Source organism: Lacerta agilis, chromosome Z (assembly GCF_009819535.1).
Source record: "Lacerta agilis isolate rLacAgi1 chromosome Z, rLacAgi1.pri, whole genome shotgun sequence".
Classification (NCBI taxonomy): domain Eukaryota; kingdom Metazoa; phylum Chordata; class Lepidosauria; order Squamata; family Lacertidae; genus Lacerta; species Lacerta agilis.
This window is the reverse complement of record NC_046331.1, coordinates 17,245,781-17,269,190: the sequence shown is the minus strand read 5'-3', so window position 1 is coordinate 17,269,190 and position 23,410 is coordinate 17,245,781. Positions and strand designations below refer to the sequence as shown.

Sequence of the window (23,410 nt, the reverse complement as noted above, 5' to 3'; positions counted from 1 at the left end):
TTGAAGCCTCTCCCCCACATTACCCCCCGCCCCCGCCCAGCCACCTGACACTGTTCTGAATCTATAGTGTTAGCCATGGCTGTAACAGTCTCAAGCTGAGGGATGGCACATAAATAACAAAGAGAATAAACGAAACTTTGCGTGGCTGAAACAACTCCAAAGCACTTCAAAATCTCCCCTATTAGCGCTGGGATTTTTAACTTTTCATTTATTTTTAACAGTCATGAGTTACAGTACTACTGGGTACTCTTGATAAAGACCCCAAGAGCAACCCTTTTGCTCTCTTAAGACTTTTCTCTCAGGCAGCTCAAAAGGATCTGCACTCAATCTGAATCAAGTGCAATCCAAAGGTTCAAGTTAAACATATTTATACATTTTCTTGCTTAGCCTATGACTTTATCATTTTTGAGTCTTAAAAACAGTATTGCAAGGTTGGGCTGCCTCCCCTCCACCTCAGATGTAAAAGTGCAAAAAGGACGTTTGGAAGAAACAGAAGATTGTAAGCTCTTCAGCAAGGACAACACACGGGATCCCTCTTTCCCTCCTTTCATGCCAGCTTTGGCAGAGGCGCAGATTGCCTTGCTCCAAGGTGGGCACCCAGTGAATTGACCACAACCCTCCATGGGCAGCCACAGTAGCATTGTAACAGTGACACTGAAAGGGCTTTGCACCCCTGGCCCTTTAAGACTGGTTAGGGATCCCTTAATGGCCACAGGAGATAAGGTCAAAATGCACAGCACATATAACAGGCTGCATCATTTGGACAGCTGTGGAAACTCTGCGGCTCAGGGAAGCCAACATCACAGAGAGGGCCTCTTCTCAGGCAAAGATGATTACATGTAAAGCAGCCCGCCTCCCCCGGGCACCTTTCCCATGGAGAGCGCCATGCCCAAACGGCTGTGCCCTTTTTAGGACTCTGCCTTCTCCTGCCCTGTCAGGGGGGGATGGCACCAATTTGCTTTTCCTCTTTGCATTGAATGCTGCAAGGAAGAAGATGCAGGAAAGAGAAGTCACCAAGAGGGTCCCAATTCCTCAGTGATGGGTAGTACCAGGAAAGGTTGCCACATCAGGTGAGAAAACTATCACAACCTTTTATCCACCCTGGAAAATCAGCATCCTACAAAAAAGCTAAACTTTCTAGCCAGGATGCTTTCCAGCACTTAATTAAAATGAGAAAGAAAAATTTCTTCAATTAAGCAAAACCCATTTCCAAACTGGATTCCCAGGACAGGTAAGAAAAATGGGGAACAGCCAAACATCTCTGGCAACTTGAGGGTTGAATTAGTGGCCATTTCAGTTGGAGCAAGGAGAGAATAACTGACAGGGAAGTCTCAGCAGACAAAAGGACAGGACTTATGGCTTAACATGGTCTCACCTTTGCAATGAGATCAGATTTCTGGAATCTTTTTTCCGAGTCTTGTTTTTGGCTCCAAATTTTGGTTTCGTGTGGGGAAAAAAAACCCTGGAATTGCACAATTCTGAGCAAGGGTTAGGTAAAGAACCTTGGAGAGGCCAGGCTAATCTACAAAGCAACTGCAATCTGGGGATGTTTCCATTGCAGAAAAGGAGGGGGTGGGAATGTTGGTTCGATTCCTATACTATGATGTGGCAACCACTAAGTTCACTCGGTTTTCTCTCTCTTTATAAAGGTGCTTGATATAATTTTTAATATATATATATTTATAATATACACATGTAATATTGCTAACAGTCAAGCATTAAGAATAGAGGTGCAGACATACCATAAATACTTCTGCTTCCATTATTTTTTTTTAAGATCTAGAGGGATGCCGTTTCCATTTCACATTATGCATCATCACAGTCAGAAAGCAACTCCCAGACACTCTCGTGACATTTCTAGCATTATTGTAAACAAAGAGGGGGAAATCGGGGCGGGGGGCATTCCTTCTGATCTGGCATTCCCCCCCCCTCTGTCCCCTCCGCATGGAAAACAAGTGATCCAAAAAGGGCTAAGGCACTCAGGAAATCCCGATCATTCTGGGCTTCATTCTCACTTTACATTCTTTTATTTTGCGACATTCTTCCCACCAGGGAGGAGACAATTATGATCCACAGATACGTCTTGGAAATCTGCCCTTAAGCCTCCACATGCGGATCTGGTTTAGTGCAAATGCTCATCCTCATCAAGAAGACAAGGAAGGCCCCCCTCCCCCAAAACAAACCATTCACATTTTTTTTCAAGTTTACCTAAAGCTCTCTCTCTCTCTCTCTCTTTTACTAGAAAGTAAAAACAAACAAAGAAACCCCAAATAAAAATGTACATGAAATTGTGCTCGGTATAAAAATATATCTTAACTGTGCAATGCGACACTCTCTTCAGATTCTTTTCTAAGCCATTCAAGTATTTCCTTTATGTTCTGGTCATTTCATCCTGGGGCAGGTGCAGGTGGAAGAGCTCCTGGATGCACTTTGTACCACCATTATTTTGGGTAGGGTATCCAATTGGAAGAGGAAATGACCCAAGATAAGAAAGGCAGTAATCCTTTCAGTTTGACACCATCCTGTTTCATGGACCCAATCCCCTTTTACCACTGACTCAGGGGAAGATACAGAAGGGGGGGCACTGCCCACAGAGCTACCCCTACTCACTGGACCTTCTAGGGCAGAGCATTACTCGACTGCTCACTCTGATAACAAAGTTCTCATTCACCCGCAAATGCAGGATTAGGCTGTTGAAGGTGTGGAGTCAACTGCCAGGGCTTCATGCCAGATCCCAAATAAAGCCTTGCCTTGCCTTCCCTATGGCACACAGGGCAAGGGTACCAAGGACCTGTGGGAGTACCAGGCCAACTACTAGGTGCTTGACACTGCATGAGGGGAGAGGGCTGCTCTTGTACTCAGGCAGTGGTTGCGAGTTTCCTGTAAAAGGCAACTGGTTGAGCACTGTGAGGTTAGGATGGACTATATAGACCACTGGCCTGACTGAGCTGCAGCTACAGAGGCATCCCAGACCAGAAAAAGCCTGGAGACAGTTGGCTCAGCCTCCTGGTGCTTCTCCTTCCCCTCCTCAAGGCCTCACCCATCCACATCATCAGTGCTCAGCTGGTTTCAATCCTTTGTGTGGTGGCACTGGTACAGATCAGGGACCACAGTTTTTTTATTCAGGGCCCAGAATGAAGTTTCAAATATTGGCCAAAGGCAAGGACTCCCTCCAAAGCCTCCATGGCCGCATGGCAAAGGGAGGAACCCCCAGGAAGAGAGTAAACCCCGCAACACCTCATGCCATTGGCTCCAGCACAGAGCCTCACCTGGAGCTCAGAAAGTACCCATTGCAGAGCTCTCAGAAGCTCCCACTGTCCTGAGCTTTCTGCACCTAAAAAGCCCCCCAAACTTAGTCTGTCTCCCCTCCCCCCTCAAGAGCCTGCTCTTTGTGGTCCCTTCCCAGAAACCCATAGAGGGATCCTGCCTAGAAAAGCAGAGACAAACCCTTACACCAAGGAGGGGGTTGGGCCAGGAAAGGGGAGAGATCCCTAAGCAGCACACCCTTCATGGTAAAGCATCTCCTCTCACATACCAGGTTGGTGCCTTCTAGTAACTCCTGTGTTTCGATCAAGGTGACTGAATCTTGGGATAAACCATTCTAGAACAGCTAAGGGGAGGGCGGCCAAGGACCCATTCTGGAGTGGAAAAGGGGCAGATCCCAGAGCAAAGGCACCTTTCCCTCCTTTCTGTGGAGAGGAAAGGGACCCCCAAGGGTAATCTTGCCAACCCCCTGCAATGGCCATCCAACCAGAGACCAGAGAAGGGGCCTCTTTGCCCTTCCATTTATGAAATAGCCCAGTCGGGCCACGGTAGCTTCCCCCTACTCTCTCCTCTGTCACGCTGGGCCAACATATATTAGGGGGAGGTGCCGAGTGCAGCAAAAATGAGGCTGCTCTCCCCCTGCTACACACATACCCAAAAAGCAAGCTAGGCTGCCTGCCTGCTTCCCCAGCCCAGATCCCACCCCAACCTGCTCTGTCTCTTGCACACATGCTGGTTCTCCTTTGGCCAAAGTTTGCTCTGCACCCAACACCTTTCAGATGTGAAAGTTGAGCTACACCTCTCTAAGAAGCACCCTACCAGACAAAGCAGCTCAAGACATCAGAACTGAAAAACTGGGATCAAATAGGAAAACAAAAATCCTAAAAGGAACAACAGAGTTTGGGGTGGGGTAGGGTAGGGTTGGACAGCCAGCATAGACATCCATTCTGGCCAAGTGTGCCATAAAGCTCTCAAGTCAGTGACCCCCTTCTCACTTCTCCCTCTGATCTCTTTTCTCTTCCCTATCTGCTCCTTCAGAAATGCCTTCAGAAAAGCCAAGAACAGCAACTGCAGCCCCAACTCTGCCCCAGTAGAGCATTACCATATTCCACCTCCATCAATGCACCACTCAATGCTAACAATAACCCCCTCCCCAGTCTCATGAGATACACCAGGTTAGAGTGAGGCCCTCAGTATTAGCCCCCTGGGAGGCACCTCTGCCCACCCTAAGCATCTTTTGCCTTTCGCTGTCTCTGCCAGCAAAATTTCAGCATTAAACAAAATGCAGCTCAAAGATGCCCCTGTATCTAAGAGCGGGCCGAATAGTATCATGGGAGTAATTCTGGAATGTTTTGTGCAGCCACACAAACATGATACTCCTCAGGACGAAATCCATGTCACCCACAAATGGTGTCATGTGCCCAACCTGATGCAAATCATTTCAGAAGCAGAAGGGTGTTGCTGTGCCAGAAGGAGCCCTGCGCTCACCTTCCAAAACAGAACAAAGAAACTCTGGGGGAAGCCCTTGCCTGAGGGGGACACAAAGGAAAGGATGGTGCCCTGGAGCCACAACCAGGCAGGGGGCCACCATCAAGGGAAGAAAAGGGGCATTTAAGGCTTTCCATCCAGCAAATATCCTGAGCACTGGCCACCGGTGGAGTTTCCAACAGTGCCTGCACAGGATATATTCCTAGTGGATTGTGCCTGAAAAAAATCCTCCCTGTCCACAAGTCAAACAAAAGGTCCAAGCAATGGAATTGTGCAGCAACCAAACCAAAACCTCACCCTACAGCAGCCAACCCCAGCAAGGCCTCCTCCTCGTCCTCCATCAGCTCCTTGCCCCCTCCCCTCATACCTCCCCACTCTGCACATGCCCCGCCCCAAGGAGGAGGAAAAGGAAGAGGAGGGCTGAGGATGGTGGTGGAGGAGGAGGATGATGAATGGGGGAGAGGAATATCGCTTAGCTCTTTTGAAATAAAATCCTATTGCCTTCTAGACAAACCTCGGGATTTTTGATTTTAAAGGAGCCTGGGGTTTGTTTCATTTCTGTTTTCCGTAAGTAGGTTGCCTTAGGCCTAGAGTTGCTTACAGTATAATGAATGTAATATTTCCTTCATCCATCTTAAAACACAAGCAGAATAAAAATCACATTTTTCTCAGGCAACAGTAGCAGTTCAGTAGGTAAATGGTTTGATCACATTTCTCTTTTTTCTGTATTAATAATGCATGCAAGCAGCTTTAGTATTAGAGATCCCTCGTTGGTCAAGCCCAGCATGATCCTGGCTCTTTCACAAAGTCCCTCCTCCTCCTCCGTAGGGGCCTTCCGGTCGTCTTGCCGGAGTCTCCGGCCGGCTAGTGGACCCAGGTGGGCCCTGTTCGAAAGGCGGTGTGGTGCTGTGGCTCTCCAAAGCCATTGCTTCTGGGCCAGCAGACTCCTGGATGACAGAACTGGCCCCTTCCCCCTGCTCATTTGGCTCAAACAGCTGGCTGGATCTGTTGCTCTGATCCACAGTGACCGTGTTAGTTCTCAGTGCCACAATGGTTCCAGAATCCCCCCTTCGCTCTGCATAGATCCGCTGTTCGAACATCTGAGCAGCAGAAGGCTGGAATTCAGGGTCCAGGGAGATACTGCTGGTAGTGGAGCCCATGACGGAGCGATACATCTCCATACCCTCCGGCAACATGGATTTGATCTTCGGCAGCCACCGCTTCCGCACCCGGCGGGCATTAGTGCACATGTCAGCTGCGATGACGTTCATCTCACTCTCCTTGAAACTTGGGGCAAAATTCTGGCAATACACTGCAAAGAGAAGGGGGCGTTTTAGCTGCAACAGAGGCAGAGTTTTAACAATTTTTTCCAGCATCAGGAACAATAGCCATAAAATTACAGATTGCATAAAGGTGCCTTTACAAGATTCGTAACATCCAGCACAGATAAGGAGACAGTGCTGGAAGGTCCCATAGAAGTACACTGTGAATTATTCACTATTTTTAGAAAGAAAGATTGAATGCTTCCAGATTTGCATTCAACAGCTTGAATTGCACCTCACCTGGCTGGTAGGAAACTGGCAAGCAAGCACAGAGAAGACCAGACCCAGCTTCTGCAGATAACAAACAACTTGTACTTATTGAGAGCCTGTCTGGCATTGCTCAGCTCAAGGCCTCCCTCTCCCCATCCCCCTCTCAGAGCAGATTCTCCCAGACATGCAGCTGCCAGAGTAACCAACCCTAACCCTTTCCTGCTTTTCAGGCCTTGATTTCCCAAGTCCAGACCTTGAGAGAGCCTCAGAGGCCTTCAAGAGCTGCACAGAAGGACATAATCCCATAGTGATAGAAGTTTCATTTGGCAGAATTTCCCCTTCTTTTTAAAGAAACCCAGACAGGCTCCTCACCTTCCAAAGCAAAACTGCACAGTCTTTAGAGCATTCTCTCTGCTTTGGCTCTGCATGCATCTGGTCTCATTTGACCTTATCAGATTTATACTGCTGCATTTTAATTTGCTAGTGAACTATTTAATTCTTGCAAGTTGCCTTGAGAATACAGTTGAAGCAAATTTCTTTCTGTGACTTTCTGATTGGCCCCTTCTGACTCATGACCTCTCAGCAGTCCTTTTTCGGCCAATATGGCTTGGCCTGGCTCCTCCAGTGTCCAAATTCCCTGACCTCTCTCTGCCTGCCCTTTCAAGCAGGTACAAGAAGGGTCCCCTGTTTGGGGCTTCTTTCCATATTGCTGTCATGAGACAATGAGCATTTCCTGAAACAGGAGCAGCTCAACCAAGTGGGACTGCCACAAAATAGCTTAGTAGAGAGGAAATCTGCTGTGTCCACAGATCAGTGATACAAGAAAGGAGAATCCCATCATGAAAACATGGGGAGGGTGTGCTTGGCTGAGTTGTCATGATCGCTTCATTTACATTCAGTGGCTATATTAAATATAACTACCCTGTAGAAAGGACTTTATGATCTAAAAACAGAGATAATGTATGCACCTTTGTAACCCAATAAAATCTTTAATAAAAAACACTTTTTCAAAAAGGCAGTAAACAGAGTTCTGACGCCAAAACGCAGGATTTTAAAGCTTTGGTGTCTTTTTAGAAGGAGCATTTGAATCCAGACACCTTAGAATAATAGAGTAGCTCAGTCAGTAGAGCAAGAGTCTCTTAATCTATAATTGTAGATTATAGTATTGTAGAGCAGTGTTTCCCAACCTTGTGCCTCCAGATGTTTTGGACTACAACTCCCATCATCCCTAGCTAGCAAGACCAGTGGTCAGGGATGATGGGAATTGTAGTCTGAAAACAGCTGGAGGCACAAGGTTGGGAAACACTGTTGTAGAGGACCCATAGGTCTTCTAGTCCAACTTCCTGCAATGCAGGAGTCACAACTAAAGGAAGATGTAAAATAAGCCAAATAGCTCCCCATCTACCCTGAGGCTCCTTCTCCTCTTCCTCTCCACACTTACGTTTCACAGCATTAAGGACCCGACTGTCCAGTGGCTTCCTGCTGGGATCACTTGTGGAAGACCGGATCCCAGTTCCGCAGCTGTTGGCCAATGTGTTCCTGTCCCGGGAAGGAGTGGGAAGCAGAATCTCAAGAGCACATTCAAAGAAAACCCACAGCTGGGATCCAAAGCAAGGGAAAGAGCCCATTTCAGGCAGCAGGCCTTGAAGGAGCTTCCATGGAGGAAGGGGTGGGGGGAGAAGAGAGGAAGAAGCAGAAGCCCAAAGAAGCCCCCCCAAAAAAACCATACAGGAGATAATACAAATCTATCAGTTGTGGCTTGTTGAGGCTCACTCTGCAAATTAAGCAGAAATTAAGGAATCTTCACCATGGCCAAAGAACAAAATTTTAAAAAAGGTATTTCATAGTATTATATATACGAACACAATTCCAAATTACTTACACTGGATAAACCCCCAAAAGTTTCAGCTTTTCAGGAAAAAAGCACAACAGAGACGTCAACCTACATGTCCGTTTCTTTGACTAAACCAAATCTACAGACCTACAGAGACATGCAGTTTCAAGAACTTCTGGAAGCTATTTCTTTGTAGATGGTGCAAATACTAGTTGCTAAGAAGAGGCAAGAGAATTTTCACTTGCCAGTAGACAAGTCAGCCCATTTAAAGGAATTATTAAACATACATATTTATGCTCACACCAGTTATTTGAAGAATTGTCTGCATCTCATTCTGTGATTCTAGGACAAGGGACAAAATCTGTTACCATGTGTATTTCCAAATGTATTGACATGCAGTGTCCAATTTAGGCTCTGTGATGTCTTATTACACCTACGAGCATTTGTGTACACTGCACCTCCTTCAAAGAACAGCAAAATGAAAATGGTCTGTCTGCCCTCGACCTGCGGATCCATATGCTGATGCTCCCAGATCTCCCCGCTTCCAGATCTCACCGCTCCCAGCGGTGGCTAAATCTTTCTCTGCCCAAGGGCCGTTTTTCCCCTCTAGCCAACCCCCTGAAGGTTTCATGCCAGCGTTGAGTACAGCCACCTCAGACTCTCACATGTGCAAACGCAAAGGACCCACACACACACACAAAATCACCCAGCATGGTTGTTAATCTTAATCTGGTTTCCCTTTGTGTTGCAGTGTAGTGTCCCCAGGGCAGGGTTTAGCCATTTCTGCTAATTGGTAAAGACAGACATGAAGGGCTCTAACAAGAGTAGGCCTGCTGAAATGAACAAACTTAAGTTAGTCAAGTCTGCTAACTTCAGTGGGTCTACTTTGAACAGGACTAGCACTGGACATAATCCCACGTCCTCACATTTTTGTTTTCTACTAGGAAACATCTGACCTCCATTGACAGACAAAATAAAAACACTTTTAATTTCCATTAAGCAAAATGTGATGGGTAATTTCCTTCCCTTCCATCACTTAAAGCTCCTGCTCCCTCCAAACTTGGCTCCCTGGCAGCAGCTCAGAAGCCAGCTGGGTCAAGAGGAGCTAGGAGGACAGGCCCTTCCTTTGTGTCCTACCTGTCAAAGAACGTGGCCAGCAGGCGCCGCAGGAGAACTTTGTGCTTCACACCTGCACACAGGTGGCAGTTCATCAGCTGCCCCCGAGTGATGTAAACACCGGAGCCTGGGTGGAGAGAGAGAGAATCATAAAATTGTAGAGTTGAAAGGGACCCCAAGGGTCATCATGTCCAACCTCCAGCAATGCAGGAGAGAGCAAGTAAGAGGTCCCGAAGTCACACCCCAGCTCTGCTCTGCAAGGTTTACAACAGGACACAAACATATATGCAGTTAATAATGACTCGGATCATCTTGAAGCAGCAAAGACTTTTGACATATCCCAGAGAAGTGACCTGGGCAGCAGGAAAAGGAGTTGTCTGTGACCTGAGCACGGCAACCCAAGGGAGGGTCCTGAGATCCCTCAGGATCACTACCCCCAACAAAAGATCCAGCCTTTTCACTCTTTACTGAAACAGCCAGCAGTAAAGGCACATTGTCTTCCTGCCAGGTGAGGGCGCACTGGCCCTGCCCACCTCTACCCCCTGCTCTCTCAGGGAAGCAACCTTTCTTCTTCCCCGACTGAAGGCCTGACAAGGGGGAAATGCTCTGGATTAGCTCTTTGGGGTCTCTTATCTAAAACTCCCTTCACAACACCTAAATACTGAGAATTTGCTCAGGGAAGGTGTACACCAAGGTGGCTAGTCCATTTCATAAACAAAGCTTAGAAAAATGTAAGACCACATCAGAGCTTTCACAGATACAATGCAAAGTAAATGAAATAAGAATCCAAGGAAGTTATATTTGTTCTCAGAAGTAAGGAGGAGGAAAATGAAGAGTGAAAGACAAGAAAGGTGGGGGGGGGGCTCTACTTAAATAGATATCACATTTACAATATTACTATAAATAACAAAGTAATTTTATAAACGAAATAAATTCAGGTCAGATTAGTTTTATAAGCAAAATTTTCTACATTTTGGTTCACTGCAATTTATCTTTTTCTAAATTTATTTTATTTTTAATTAAAAAAACCCACCAAATCATGCAGAAATTAAAAGATCCCTTGTTAATGAAACAAAGAATTGCAAGAGTTCTACAATTTTTAAGCCATGTTACTGCAACACGTCCATAAGCACAAAGAAAAACCTGCCCCTGTGATCCTTACCTGCCACGAGTTCAAGTTTTTCTCCAGGATCTCCTTCTGAGTAGAGTTTTGGGTGGCAGCGATACCCAATCTGGCTGATAAGGCTGGCAGGGAGGGCAACCAAGTCCCGCCTGATGAGGACACAAGAGCGGCTCTCCAGGGGCACCGGCTCCGGCTTCTCTTGAGGCCCTTGGGGAGAAGGAGGGAGGCATGAAAGAGCTGCTCAGGATTGCAAGGGAAAACACCTTTTGGGGGTGTCCCGAGTGGCTGGGGCTGCAGGAACCCTGTTTTCTCTTGGGCCGAGAAGCCAAGCAGAAGCAGCCACTGCAAATGACCCCTGCTCTGCAGAGGCAGCAGCGGGAAATGTGAATAGATCCTGACAAGAGGGTTGGGGAAGCAGGCCCAATAGTTACAGCCAGGCCACACTGGTTGTTCTACCTCCACTCTCGAAGGCAGAATTTATTGTTCATTTAGAAGTAAAAATATTTATAACGCCATTTCCTAAGGGACCAATAGGGTTGTGCATGGCACGCAATGGAACACAAAACACTAGCAAAACTTTATGTAAACCGCTTTGAGGATTTTGCTGATAGTCAAGCAGTATATAAGAGTTACGAAATAAACAAATAAGTAACACTGCACAAAATAAACTTTAAGATGGCTGGCTGATCAATGTTTTAAAGAAGTGCGTAATATGTAGGCCTCTGAATGCCAGTGGCTTGGAACTGCTAGTGGGGAGAGCTGCTGCTGCTGGCAGCAGGTCTTGCCCACAGGTTCCTTCCTGCTGAGCTACCTAGGTGCTCCAAGTGCTCCTGGTGGGCTGTTGTTTCCCTGGCATACGACTCACATCAAGGAATCACTATCCCTGAGTGAACTGGATTGGCTGCACTCTCTCAGGGTTTTAGGTTTTGAGTGAGCTTTGAAGGATGGATTTCAGTTTCTCCCTGGGAAAGGAGTCCTCCTTTGGACAAGATGACCCTGGAGAGTCACCTGCTCCTCAGCATCAAAACTATCTATACAGACAGGGAAAGTTTTAGCCCTCCAGAAATGACTGGTCAAATCAGCACATTGACATTTTGGACACTCCCAGCTTTTTCAAACACCTGCAAAGTGAGATCCCCCTACCCCCAAGCTAACATACTTTGGGCACATGAGATGCTGCCAGCCAAGCACCCTGTCAGTCACCCACAAAATTAGCTGATCAATGGACATAGAACCTAGTTGGGCTCCGGCTACAAAATCCTGCTGGCTTGGCTAGCAATGTGTCTCTCCAGTGGGTCGGCGGGGGGCATCCAGGCTGCCCATAAAGTGTCTCTTGCCCTACAAACTCTTTCATGACCCCAAGAGTACCACAGTGACCCATAGTGGCCTGGACTGAAGAGTCACACTGTCACCCCTTCTTTGCTTTTGGAGCACAGCACCTCAACACAGCTCCAAAGCCAGCACCTCATTCCCAATCCTGCCTGAAGGCATCTTGCCTCCTTCTCCTGGGAAGGAGAGGAGACATCTGCCTGGGCTGGGCTTCCAGGCTCCTTAAGCTACAGAAAATGGACCAAGAGAAAGAGCTCAACAATCTTGCTATGCTCAATATGCAACCCTTAAAATCTGTCAGCATCAAGGAAACTGATCCATAGAGTCATGCTGCATTGCCAGTTTCATTAAATGAGGAGGAAACTCTGAACATGCAGACACCCCCCCCCCAAATAAGGAAACAGACACCATCAATAAGTCTGCAGAAATTAAGAGCTTATTACTTTCCCCAAGAAACCAAAGGGACAACAACGGCACCTTCGGCAGATTCACACGGAGAGATCCAGTCCCTCCCCCCCCCCCCCCAGAAAACATCATCTTGAAAAATGAACTACTCCTTACTAGAAATGCCTTCCCTTTCAGGAAATTCACAGAGCCTGGAGACCTATATCTGGCAGGGGGAAGGAAAGAAGAGACCTCATCCTGAAATGGAAATAAGCTGCATTCAGCACTGTTCCCATTCAAGTTTTAATCAGTGCGAAGCTTCCTTATTCCAAGTAAGGCCATCAGTCCGCCTAGCTCAGTATTACCAACACTGACTGGCAGTGATGGTTGTGCAGGGTTTCCAGCAGGGGATTTACTCCCAGCCCTATCTGGAGATGCCAACTGGGGATCGAACCTTGGGTCTTCTGCTTGCAAATCAGGCACTCCACCTACTGAGCTATTTTTCTAAAATGCAGGGAAACGAACACCTGCCTGACTGCAGATGCCTCTCATTTTACGGTCCCATGAGACTGAAAGTGGCGGAAGCTAAAGGGGGCTTTTACCTGCATAGCCGCCTGTGGACTTGATGTGCATCTGCCCATACTGCTCCTCCGCCATGGTGTCATAGGCTTCATCGTCGTCCTCATCTTCCTCGTTGTGGTAGGAGGTGGGGCTGTCGGTGGTGGGGAGGCTGTTGGCCCCAGGGCTCGTCCGCTCCCCCTGGCAGTACTGAGCCAGAGGGATGCTGGGGAGGAGGGTGGCAAGGCTGGGCACTCCATAGTAGGAGACGCGCGACAATTTGAGCGGGGCGCTGGCAGAGGAGCTACCCCCAGCCGCCTCCCGCAGACTGCACTCCAAGGACCGCTTCGCAGGCTCCAAGGTCTCGTGCTTGACGCGAGTGAGCAGCGGAAGGGGCACAGAAGGGGACATGGCGTAGGGCAGGGAGGGCGGCTGCAGGGGGTGGCAGGGGCTCTGGGGCCCTGAGCAGGGCTCCTCCGTCATGGCCGTCTGGGAGTCGCAGTGTGGAGAGCTCACTTTGAACATCAGGTCTGTCCCCTTCTCCACGATGTGCTGGATCTGGAGGAAGCCTGCTGTGTACATCACCACCAGCTGCTCGCTGGCGGCCATGGTCAGCTTGCCGGTGTAGCAGAAGGAGAGGATCTGCTGGAAGCAGGCGGGCGGCACGGAGCCCGGCAGCTCGAAGGCGCTCTTGCTGTTGCCACTGAAGAGGTCTCGGAAGTAGAGGCTGCTGGCCGCCAAGACAGCCCGGTGAGCCTTGAAGGCCTGGCCCTTGACCAGGATGGAGACATCACAGTAGAGACCCAGGAGGCGCTGCTCATTCAGGGAGCCCAGGACGGTGCTCCCAAAGTTGGGGATTTCTATGTGCAGCATCTGCGACATGGCTCAGCGGCTGCCTCACACGCTCAAGGCCAGGGCATCTGAGGGAGGGCACATCTGTAGGCGGGGCAGGGTGGGTGGGTGGGAGGAGAGGAAACAGGCACGTGAAAAAGAGAAAGGAAGAGAGAGGATATCTGGCAGAAACACAAGAATCAGAAAGTACCAGGGAGAGGGATTCTGCCAGTGTTTGGAAAATCCCGCTCCTGTGAAGAGCATCCCTAACAAGAGGAGGCAGAAATTCAATATAACAGGGTTCAAAAAACTACACCCCACCCACAGAGCCCTCAGTGTACCACCAGTGCAACACATCCAGTCCAGGGCAAGAGAAACACAGGCAAAGATGGCCACCCATTCCAGCTGGGGTGGGGGTGGGCGTTGAGAACTGCCTCTATTGACTCCACCAACCTGAATCCAGGCTGATGCTGCTGAAAGATTCTTCCCTTTTTCGGAGGTGGGGTACACACGCCACAAAAGGTATGATCCCCCAAACAAGGTATTGGGATGGGATTTCTAACACAGGCACTATCAGGGCAGGCAGCGCACGCTCCTGAAAAAAGCTGACACAGCTGGAAACTTGGGAGAAAGGAGGGGGGAGAGAGAGATGGGTGGACACTTCAGAAATGCAGCAACTTCTGCGCATAATTATTCCAAGTTTCCCTGCACATTGGAACTGCTGAGGAGCCAAGGAAGGGCCAGGCAGCTGTCCGCCCCCTCCGCCCCCACCATCATTCAAAGTGCTGGATGCAGGGAATGGAGAGGGGCTGGGGGCTGCCATCTACTGCAGCAGCCCAGGATATGGACAGGCTCCCTAGTTCCTGAAACTCTTCTCAACTGTTGGGCTCCCAAAGGCATTCCTCTATGGCACCCCCTTTCTATATTTCAGGGGGAGAGGAAGTGTTGACCTCCATGCAAAGGAGACACCTGCCTGGGCTCTCGCCTTTGCATCAAGAATGCAGCAAACCCCATGGATCTATTTTAAGATCCTCCGGGAACCGTCATGTCATGGCAGTGATGCCTCCTCTCTCCCCCCACCCACATGCACCAAAACACAGGCAGCATGCGGAGAAACGCCAACAAATTCTCTTAAGCCAGCAAAATCTATGCCTCTCTTTAGCTGGTTGAGGGCAGGGAGAGAGAAACTCCCCATTACTTCAATGGCGCCTCCCTTCATCTCCTTGGCACACAGGAACAATTAAGACCTCTCCCCCGCTGCCGCCCCCCACAAAAACACACACACAGTCCACCCCCTCCACACAAGAGGTCCCGATTCTGAGTTGCTTCAACAGCACCTAGTTGAACTAAACTCCAGATCCCTCTTCCCTGCAAACTGACTGCTCCCAAAAAAGTGACCACACAATAGGTTGCTCTGTACTCTCTCTCTCTCTCTCTCTCTCTTCCCCCCCCTCTCTCTCTCTCACACACACACACACTACCTCCAACCACCCCTGCAAAGCTGCCAGCTAGGAGAGCCCCATTCTGCATCTGCATCACATTGCCCAAGCATCCAGAGCAGGGATGAGCCCCCCTCATGTGAACATACCTTAAGTGGTGTGAAATCCACAGCACCTGCTTCTGGAAGGGTCTCCTCAACCCCCCCTCTTCAGCACCCAACTCTCCAGTGCAGCAGCAAAGGCTGCTTGGAAGGGGGGGGGGCCAACGAGGATGCGCCCCCTCCTGCCTCAGTCCTTCCTGTCTCAGCCCCTCCCGCCTGTCCTCCTTCCTCCTTGCCTCTGCTGTGAGGAGTTTCAGCTTCAGACTAAGTCAAACCTCCTCAGCAGGAGCAGCAGGAGCAGCGCAAAGCAGCATCTCAATGAACAGGGCCGGATATGCAGCTTAACATTCAGGCCATTCTCTGCAATGAATAGAGCCCTTTGACGAGAGACCTGAAGCAAAGGCCAGTTTCAAACTGAAGCTCGGGAAGAAAAGGAGGGGGGAGAGAGAGAGAAAGAAAAAGGGAGGAGAAGGGGGGGGGGAAGAGAAGGATCAGTGCCAGAGGAATGCTCAGGGTGTTGGTACAAGACAGACTTTTGATGAGTCACTGCAATGCAAACAAAGATGGCAGAAATACTGTATGGGGCGCTGATGAAATGCTTAGTGGTGCCACAGCAACTGAGACAGGGCTCAGGATTTATGGCACAGTTTTGCATATGAATTAAGCTGCAAACCGCCTCCTCTCCCATCCAGCACATCCAGAGTGTCAAAGCATTTAAAGTATTCCAAACAGTCTGCAGAGCTGGCGCAGGGAAGGCTCTCCATTAACTCCTCAGGGTGGGAAGGAACAAAGGACAGGAGGAAGCAGGGCAAAGGCAAAATACCCCCCACCCACCTTTTACTATCCTCCTTCTGCCTGATAAAGTCAATGGCCAGGGTGTCACAAAAGAGAAGGTGCATGCACTGCCCTGGAGCCTGCCTCCAAACCCTGAGCCTGACCCAGGGGCAATACCAGTGCTGGAGCTGGCTCTGAGCCCACCTTGCAGCACAGTCACCACCCCATGCCCCTGTGTCATTTTCACTATGTGCTCTGGAATCTGCTTGCAATCCCCCAGAAGCTGCTGGAGGCAGCCTGGTGTATTACCACTGGAATCTCCTTGGGACAGAGACCTGTTTTCCTTCTACAATGCAAGTTATCAAGACTAAGTGTTTCAGGTCACAGAGCCAGTTGCTTTCCACTCCCCACCCCCAACCATTATTCCCCACTCCACACACCACACTCCTCCCTTTGCCTTTCAAGGGAGGGGCAACATTACTCAGATCTGAGCCCCTTCTTAGAAGACACTCCTAACCAGAAAGACACATTCTCTGAAAGATTCTCTGCAAGTCCTCTGCTAGAGGACTGGAAGATTTAGGTGGAAAAGAAACTCTGGGGAGGGGAGGGGGAAGCATCCTATCATATTCCCTTCCCTCCCCAAAGCCTCTCACAACACTCTTCTTTTTGGGGGGGGGCCTCTGGCAGTGTGCATTAAGGTTTCTCTTGGCCTTACTAGTCCAGCTGCCACTGATGTTCTCTCCCCTCAACCACCCACCCACCCATTTGCGGCAACCTGGCCTGACCCTAAAGATCACCTTGGCTAGCAAGGGGCTAAAAGGGAACCTCCTGGGCTGGCTGGCTGAACTTGCAATGATGCATAAACTCCCAAATACACACACAGCTTCTAATTCCTACAATATAATCTAAATCTGCTGTTTGTTGAAGCTTTTGGGGAAGGGCTGCTTAAGAATGGTAGGAAGTATTAGCAAACCCCATATTTTATTTAGTAACATGTATAAAAGGATTTATATACTGCCCACTAAGCTAGGCACTGAGGACCCTGTTTTTCAAAGGCCAAGGTATAGGCCCCCTACTTTTGAAAATGTTGTTATCTGTGGTAGTTTTTGTTACGTGAATGGTGATATCATACCCTCCAACATGTCCCAGTGCAAAACAAGACACGTGTCTTCCATCCGCACTCCTGCACAAGTCACATGAACCATGCAAGAACATGGCACCTAAAAAACACATATTTTGGGGCACCGCAATCTCGCACGCTTTTGGACACCATGCTCTCATGGAAGCACGGGCCCCAAAATGAGATGTCACACACACACACACACACACATTCTTAAGGTGAGCCTCCCCACATAAATACCACTTTTTAAAAATGTAACCCACCTTGCCACAAAGGGTAGGTAACAAATAGAAGAAAAATCAATCAATCATGAATTTGGGACTTGCTTCTTTCAAAGGTCTGTGTTTACTTATATTATTCAGCAACCACAGAAGCAGGAAATTACTCCTTTTTCCTTTCCTTGAAAGAGAGGGATGCTAGAGTGGCAAAAATGTTCACAAAAAAGGCCATTTCTCTCTCCAGTTAATTCATCAACTGCTAATTCAGATTTTCACCTTGTTGCATTACAGATGGTTGCCACACAAACCATCTGAATTCTAGTTATCCCTTAAAAAGAGACTTAAAGGCCTCAGAAGGGGGAGAGACCTGGAGCCTGATCTGTCTCCTTATCACAAGTGGAGCAATAGGCACCAGACAGATCCAGCCCCAGTGGTCGTGGCACCAGGGAATTTCAGACCTAGAACTTAATGGCCTTTAGGTGGGTGGCTCTTGAGATGGCTTCAGTTGAGAAGCCCCTAGTTCATGTTGCCCTCTCCCCCAATTGCCACCCCAGACTTCAGGACGGCTTCTGCACAAAATACAGAGTTGCATCCAACATTAGACAGGCTCAGGGCACACCAAACAAAATTAATTTCCATTAATTTCTAAATAAAAACTTGGTTAGATACAACACACAGATTTACCAACCCTAATAATAAAAAATCCTAACACTCTTTGTGTATTGCAGTTTCACATTTTAAACTCACTTAAATTATAGCACTAACATGACTACAGGAATGTGGGATTTGCTTCAGCTTCCCTGATGCTAAAACACATTTATCATTTTGGTGGAGAGAAGGGTAAAGTATTTTTAAACTAAAAAACAATTCCCGAGTAAAAAACAGTTCTGTAGCCATGTACACGTCTGGCCAGTTGGCTTCTAACTATATACCTCTGTCAGGCAACTCCTGCAGCCAAGTTGGTGCCAGACATATTGCTCTGCTTTCCTTTGCACCACATCAGTAAGGCCAAGAGAAGGGTCTTGTCTTCTGAGCAGCCCAGGACCTCCATACACACTGCCCCAGGCTTGTGCCCTGATCACTTCGATGCTGCAAAACGAGGCAAAAACGCAGGAAGCAGCAGTTATGAGTTATAAGATCAATCCGATTGATGTAAGGTACGAGCACAATGGGTAGCTTTCGTCAGTGGGAGAGATCATCATGTCTCACTTGTCAGCTACTGCCCACCTAAAGCCAGGCAGTCCTCAGTCAATAAAGTGATGACCTGCCACTGTCCACCTGCTTCAATGGATGCTTGGAACAATGGGTGCTTGGAACAATCAAGAATCAGACCAAACTACTATACCAGGTAAAAAATAAAAGAAACAAATCCTCTTGCACCTAGCAAGCTGGTATGTCAAGACCATGTGTCCTCGCTTGTCCACTGAACTGCTGCAGGTCAATGACTCATGGAAGTCTGTGATCTGAAAAAATTCAAACACTGACTTGCCACTCTAAAGGAGACCAGACTTGCTTCGAATGGCAGACTCTGAGAGAAGAACTACACCATTTTCTGGCAAGGAGGTCATCCGGAAGAACCATCTATTCATGGCATAGGCTTTACAGTGGGGAACTCCCTTCTGTCTGCGACAGAACCAACTGAGGGCTCGGAACACTTGCTTTCCCTCCACCTCTCAACCACCTTCGGTCCAGTTAACATATTGAGTGTCTATGTTCCCATTACAGTGGTACCTCTAGTTACGAACTTAATTCATTCCGGAGGTCCGTTCTTAACCTGAAACTGTTCTTAGCTAGAGGCGTGCCTTTGCTAATGGGGCCTCTTGCTGCTGCTGCGCTGCCGGCACATGATTTCCGTTCTCATCCTGGAGCAAAGTTCTCAACTTGAGGTAACTCTTCCAGGTTAGCGGAGTTTGTAACCTGAATGTAACCTGAGGCGTTTGTAACTCGAGGTACCACTGTATGTTCTCTTACATACAAAAAAAGGACCAGTTCTACAAGGAACTAGACCATGCTGTCAGGAGGGTCCTACTGTGAACACCTATTTCTTCTGGGAGGTTTCAATGCAAGTAGTAGGGGGTGATCATCATACATGGGACAACTGCATAGGCCTCTTTCAGGGGTCAGCAAACTTTTTCAGCAGGGCGGTCCACTGTCCCTCAGACCTTGTGGGGGGCCAGACTATATATTTTGCGGGGGGGGGGGATGAATGAATTCCTATGCCCCACAAATAACCCAGAGATGCATTTTAAATAAAAGCACACATTCTACTCATGTAAAAACACGCTGATTCCTGGACCATCTGCAGGCCAGATTTAGAAGGCGACTGAGCCAGATCTGGCCCCGGGCCTTAGTTTGCCTACCCATGGTCTCTTTGGTACTGGCAGCATGAATGAGAACAGACAAAGGCTGCTTGAACTGTGCTTGTATCAAAGCCTCTGCATCACAAACTTGTTCTTCTCTACCAAGGTAAAACAGCAAATGTCCTGGAGGTATCCAAGGTCAGGCCACTGGCACCAGCTGGACTTGATAATCACCAGGTGAACAGCACTGAACTGTGTTTGTGTCACACAAAGTTACCACAGTGCTGACTGCGACACAAATCACTCCCTGGTGGCAAGCAAGATCCATTTCCAGCCAAAGAGGACCCATAGCACAAAGTGCAGTTTCGAATCAACACTGCCAGAAAAATCATACTTGAACTTTGTGAATGCTTCTCTGATTCTGCTGAACAAGTGTTGAAGTAAGGTGGAACCACATCAAAGAGGCAACCTACAACACAGCTATATCCTCCTTTGGCAAAAGAGAGCAATAGTTCCCAGACTGGTTTGAGGGTGGCATAAAGGACATGGAGCCTGTTATCACTGTAAAGCGCAAGGCTCTTCTGAACTACAAGCCCTGCAAAAAGACACCTGTTACACTGAGAAAGGCAAGGAGTGATGCCCAGCACACTGCCAGATAATGTGCCAATAACTACTGGCTAAAGCTGTGTCACAGCATTCAACTCATTGCTGACACTGGAAACACTCGCAAAATGTATGATGGCATGAAGAAAGCCTTTGGACCAACGGTCAGGAAAACTGCACCACTAAAAACTTTTGCCAGGAGAGATCATCGGAGACTGCAGCAACCAGATGAAGCGATGGACAGAGCACTACAAAGAACTGTACTCATGGGAAAACATGGTCTCTGACACAGCAGTCAACAGTGTCCTGACTCTGCCTGCCTTGGAAGAGTGGGATGTGGCTCCCTCCCTTTAGAAGCTGAAGAATACCACCAACTCTCAAGCATGTGGTACAGCCCCAAGACAGGATGGAATCCTAACAGAAGTGCTGAAAGCTGGCTTCAATTCCTCCCTCATGATGCACCTCCATGGCTTCATCTTGCAGTGTTGGGAACAAGGATCTATGCCACAAGACATGCATGACTCCAGCATTGTGACCCTCTACAAAAACTAAGGTGACCACCATGACTGTAACAACTAACATGGAATCTCCCTACTGAGTACTGTAGGGAAAGCCTTCTCCTGTGTAGTTCTCAACAGATTACAGTCACTCACTGACATAGTTTATCTCAAGTCACAACATGGCTTTAGAACTCAGAAGTCAACAGTTGACATGATTTTCTCAAAGCATCAGCTGCAGGAGAAGTGCCAGCATTGTGACCCTCTACAAAAACTAAGGTGACCACCATGACTGTAACAACTAACATGGAATCTCCCTACTGAGTACTGTAGGGAAAGCCTTCTCCTGTGTAGTTCTCAACAGATTACAGTCACTCACTGACATAGTTTATCTCAAGTCACAACATGGCTTTAGAACTCAGAAGTCAACAGTTGACATGATTTTCTCAAAGCATCAGCTGCAGGAGAAGTGCCGGGAGCAGAGACGCCTCTTGTACATCACCTTCATAGACCTGACAAAGGCCTTTGATCTCATCAGCCAAAACAGGCTCTTCACACTGCTCAACAAGATACGGTGCCCACCTAAGCTTCACAAAATGATAATGTCTCCACACCGGGTGCTTATCATGCAGATGAAGCAGCCTTTACAGCACACTCCAAGGAAGCTCTACAGAGGCTCATCAACCATTTTGCCCAAGCCTGCAGGGAAGTCGGCCTTACCATCAGCCTGATAAAGACCAACATCCTGGGTCAGGACATTGCCAGCACTCCATGCATCAGCATTGGTGACCAAACACTTGAGGTGATAGACAATTTTGTGCTTCTGGGCTCCACCATAACCAGCAACCTCTCCACTGATGCTCAGCTGGACAAGTGTATTGGCAAGGCAGCTCTGGCAATGGCCCACCTCTTCAAAAGGGTATTGGAGAAAGTGATGCTAATGACCAATACCTAGATGAAGGTCTACCAGGCTTGCATCTAGAGCATGCTACTTTATGGAAGTCAGTGGAGGGCAACTTAACAGCTGTCAGGAGTGATGCTTCAAAGCCTTCCACATGTACTGCGCCAGGAAGATTCTGGGCATCACATGGCAGGACAGAGTCTCAAACAAAGATGTGCTCTCCCAAACCCACATTCCCAGCATGTTCACACTCCTGTCTATGACATCTACACTGGCTTGGTCATGTCCACAGAATGGAAGATGGCAGGATCCCCAAGGTCATGCTCTACATGGAGCTGGCTACAGGGACCAGGCCTGTTGGCAGACCAACTATGCGTTACATAGATGTCTGCAAACAAGACATGATGGCTGACGACATCAACCCTGCTGTGTGATAATCCCTTGCAGATGACCACAGTGCCTGGAGACAAGTCGTGTATCCATAGCAGTGACCAGAGGAGGAATGATTGCTGGGAGGAGGGAAGAGAGAAGAAACGCCATGATACATCTCTAACAGTGAAATTGGGCACCTTCATCTCCCCTAGCTACAATAAAACATTGTCTCTCCTGCATCGGTCTCTACAGCCACAGCAGGCACTGTAACTCTCCAATGGTTTGATTTGACCCCAACAGCGCATTCCTCCATTGTCTCCTGAGACAGATAGATTTTAACAAAGACAGACAGACAGACAGACAGACATAGTATGAACTGAAGGATGCTGTGGTGATTGCAGCTCAGGGACTTTAAAACTTCAAGGAGCAGCAGGAGCAGCCCACCGCAATGTGTGTATGGCCTACCTTCAATTTTCAGGTATGAGGGGAAATCCACAGAGCCCCCCAGGCGGCACCTGTGTGCAGAAAGCCACGTTTTTTTCCAGTTTATCTTTCAGCACTTTTGAGCTGAAAGGGGGAAAGCTCCTCAAATCCTTTAAAATCCCCACACTGCTGGCTGTGAAGATGCACCACTTAGCACAATGCAAGATCCAGACCTGGGAGCCTTGCTTCCAACCACCTCCTGAGGAAACTATTGTGGCTGCACCTTAAATGTACATAACACTCTCTGGATGGGGGCCTATGCACTGCAATCCTGCACTCTGTTAGGAAGCTCTAGTTCTATTGAAATCAATGAGGTTTACAGGCACTGAAGGGCTGCTCTCCAAAAAGCTGACAAGTGGCCACTTTTCATCCACGGCAAAGAGCCACAGTTGAGTGGCATAGTAGCAGCTCTGCAGGCAGAAGACCTTGGGTTCAATCCCCCAAGGCAGGCACCTCCTGTAAAAAGTACCAGAGGGAGGAGTTGCTGGGTGAGACCTTGAATAGTTACTGACAGCCAGAGTAGACAACACTGGCTCTAACAGAGGACTTCCCACTAGTCATCTGGCTTCCCTCTGTGAGAACAGAATGCCTTTGGGCAGGTCCAGCTGCAGGGCTCTTATGACTCTATAGAGCACTCTATAAAGATGCTATAGTCTCTCTCTCCCCCACCCCCCATCAGCCCCAGACAGGTTGGAGGAAGGTGTTATCAAGGCAAAACATTAGAGGAAGAAGCCAGATAGCTCAGTGACAGAGCACCTGCTTTATATGCAGAAGGTCCCAGGTTGAAGCCCTACTGGCAGCATCTCCAGGTAAGGGCTGGGATGGCCTCCTGCCTGAAACCCTGGAGAGCCACTGGTGCCAGTTAGTGCAGACAACCCTGTGCTAGAGGGACTAACATTCCAACCTGGTATAAGGTTGCTTCCTAAGTAATCTGCTACCAACAGAGCAAGTTGCCCAAACATAAAATAGCTCCTTCTCAAAGAGCAGACCAATGATTACAGCTTCCACAAGGAGGAAAGCAACCAAGGGCAGTGTTGCCTTCTGACCACCTTTCCCCAACAAATACAGGTGAAACTCGAAAAATTAGAATATCGTGGAAAGGTTCATTTTTTTCAGTAATTCAACTTAAAAGGTGAAACTAAT

General features: G+C 48.3%; 1 protein-coding gene across 4 annotated transcripts in view; it reads right to left on the bottom strand.

Annotated features, from left to right (window-relative positions):
- Positions 1–5,458: 5,458 nt before the first annotated feature.
- NACC2 (NACC family member 2) overlaps positions 5,459–23,410 on the bottom strand; it is a 55,029-nt gene continuing 37,077 nt past the window's right edge. For 3 of the 4 annotated variants that reach the window (XM_033138372.1, XM_033138373.1, XM_033138374.1), the window contains exons 2-6: positions 12,673–13,564; positions 10,397–10,564; positions 9,256–9,361; positions 7,726–7,823; positions 5,459–6,064 (exon numbers count right to left, since the gene is read on the bottom strand). In XM_033138372.1, coding sequence (XP_032994263.1) covers positions 5,553–6,064; positions 7,726–7,823; positions 9,256–9,361; positions 10,397–10,564; positions 12,673–13,510 — 1,722 coding nt within the window. In that variant the 5' untranslated portion in view covers positions 13,511–13,564 and the 3' untranslated portion in view covers positions 5,459–5,552. Of the gene's footprint in view, positions 6,065–7,725; positions 7,824–9,255; positions 9,362–10,396; positions 10,565–12,672; positions 13,565–15,047; positions 15,164–23,410 lie in introns of those variants that run through there. The other variant, XM_033138371.1, reaches the window with a different exon arrangement.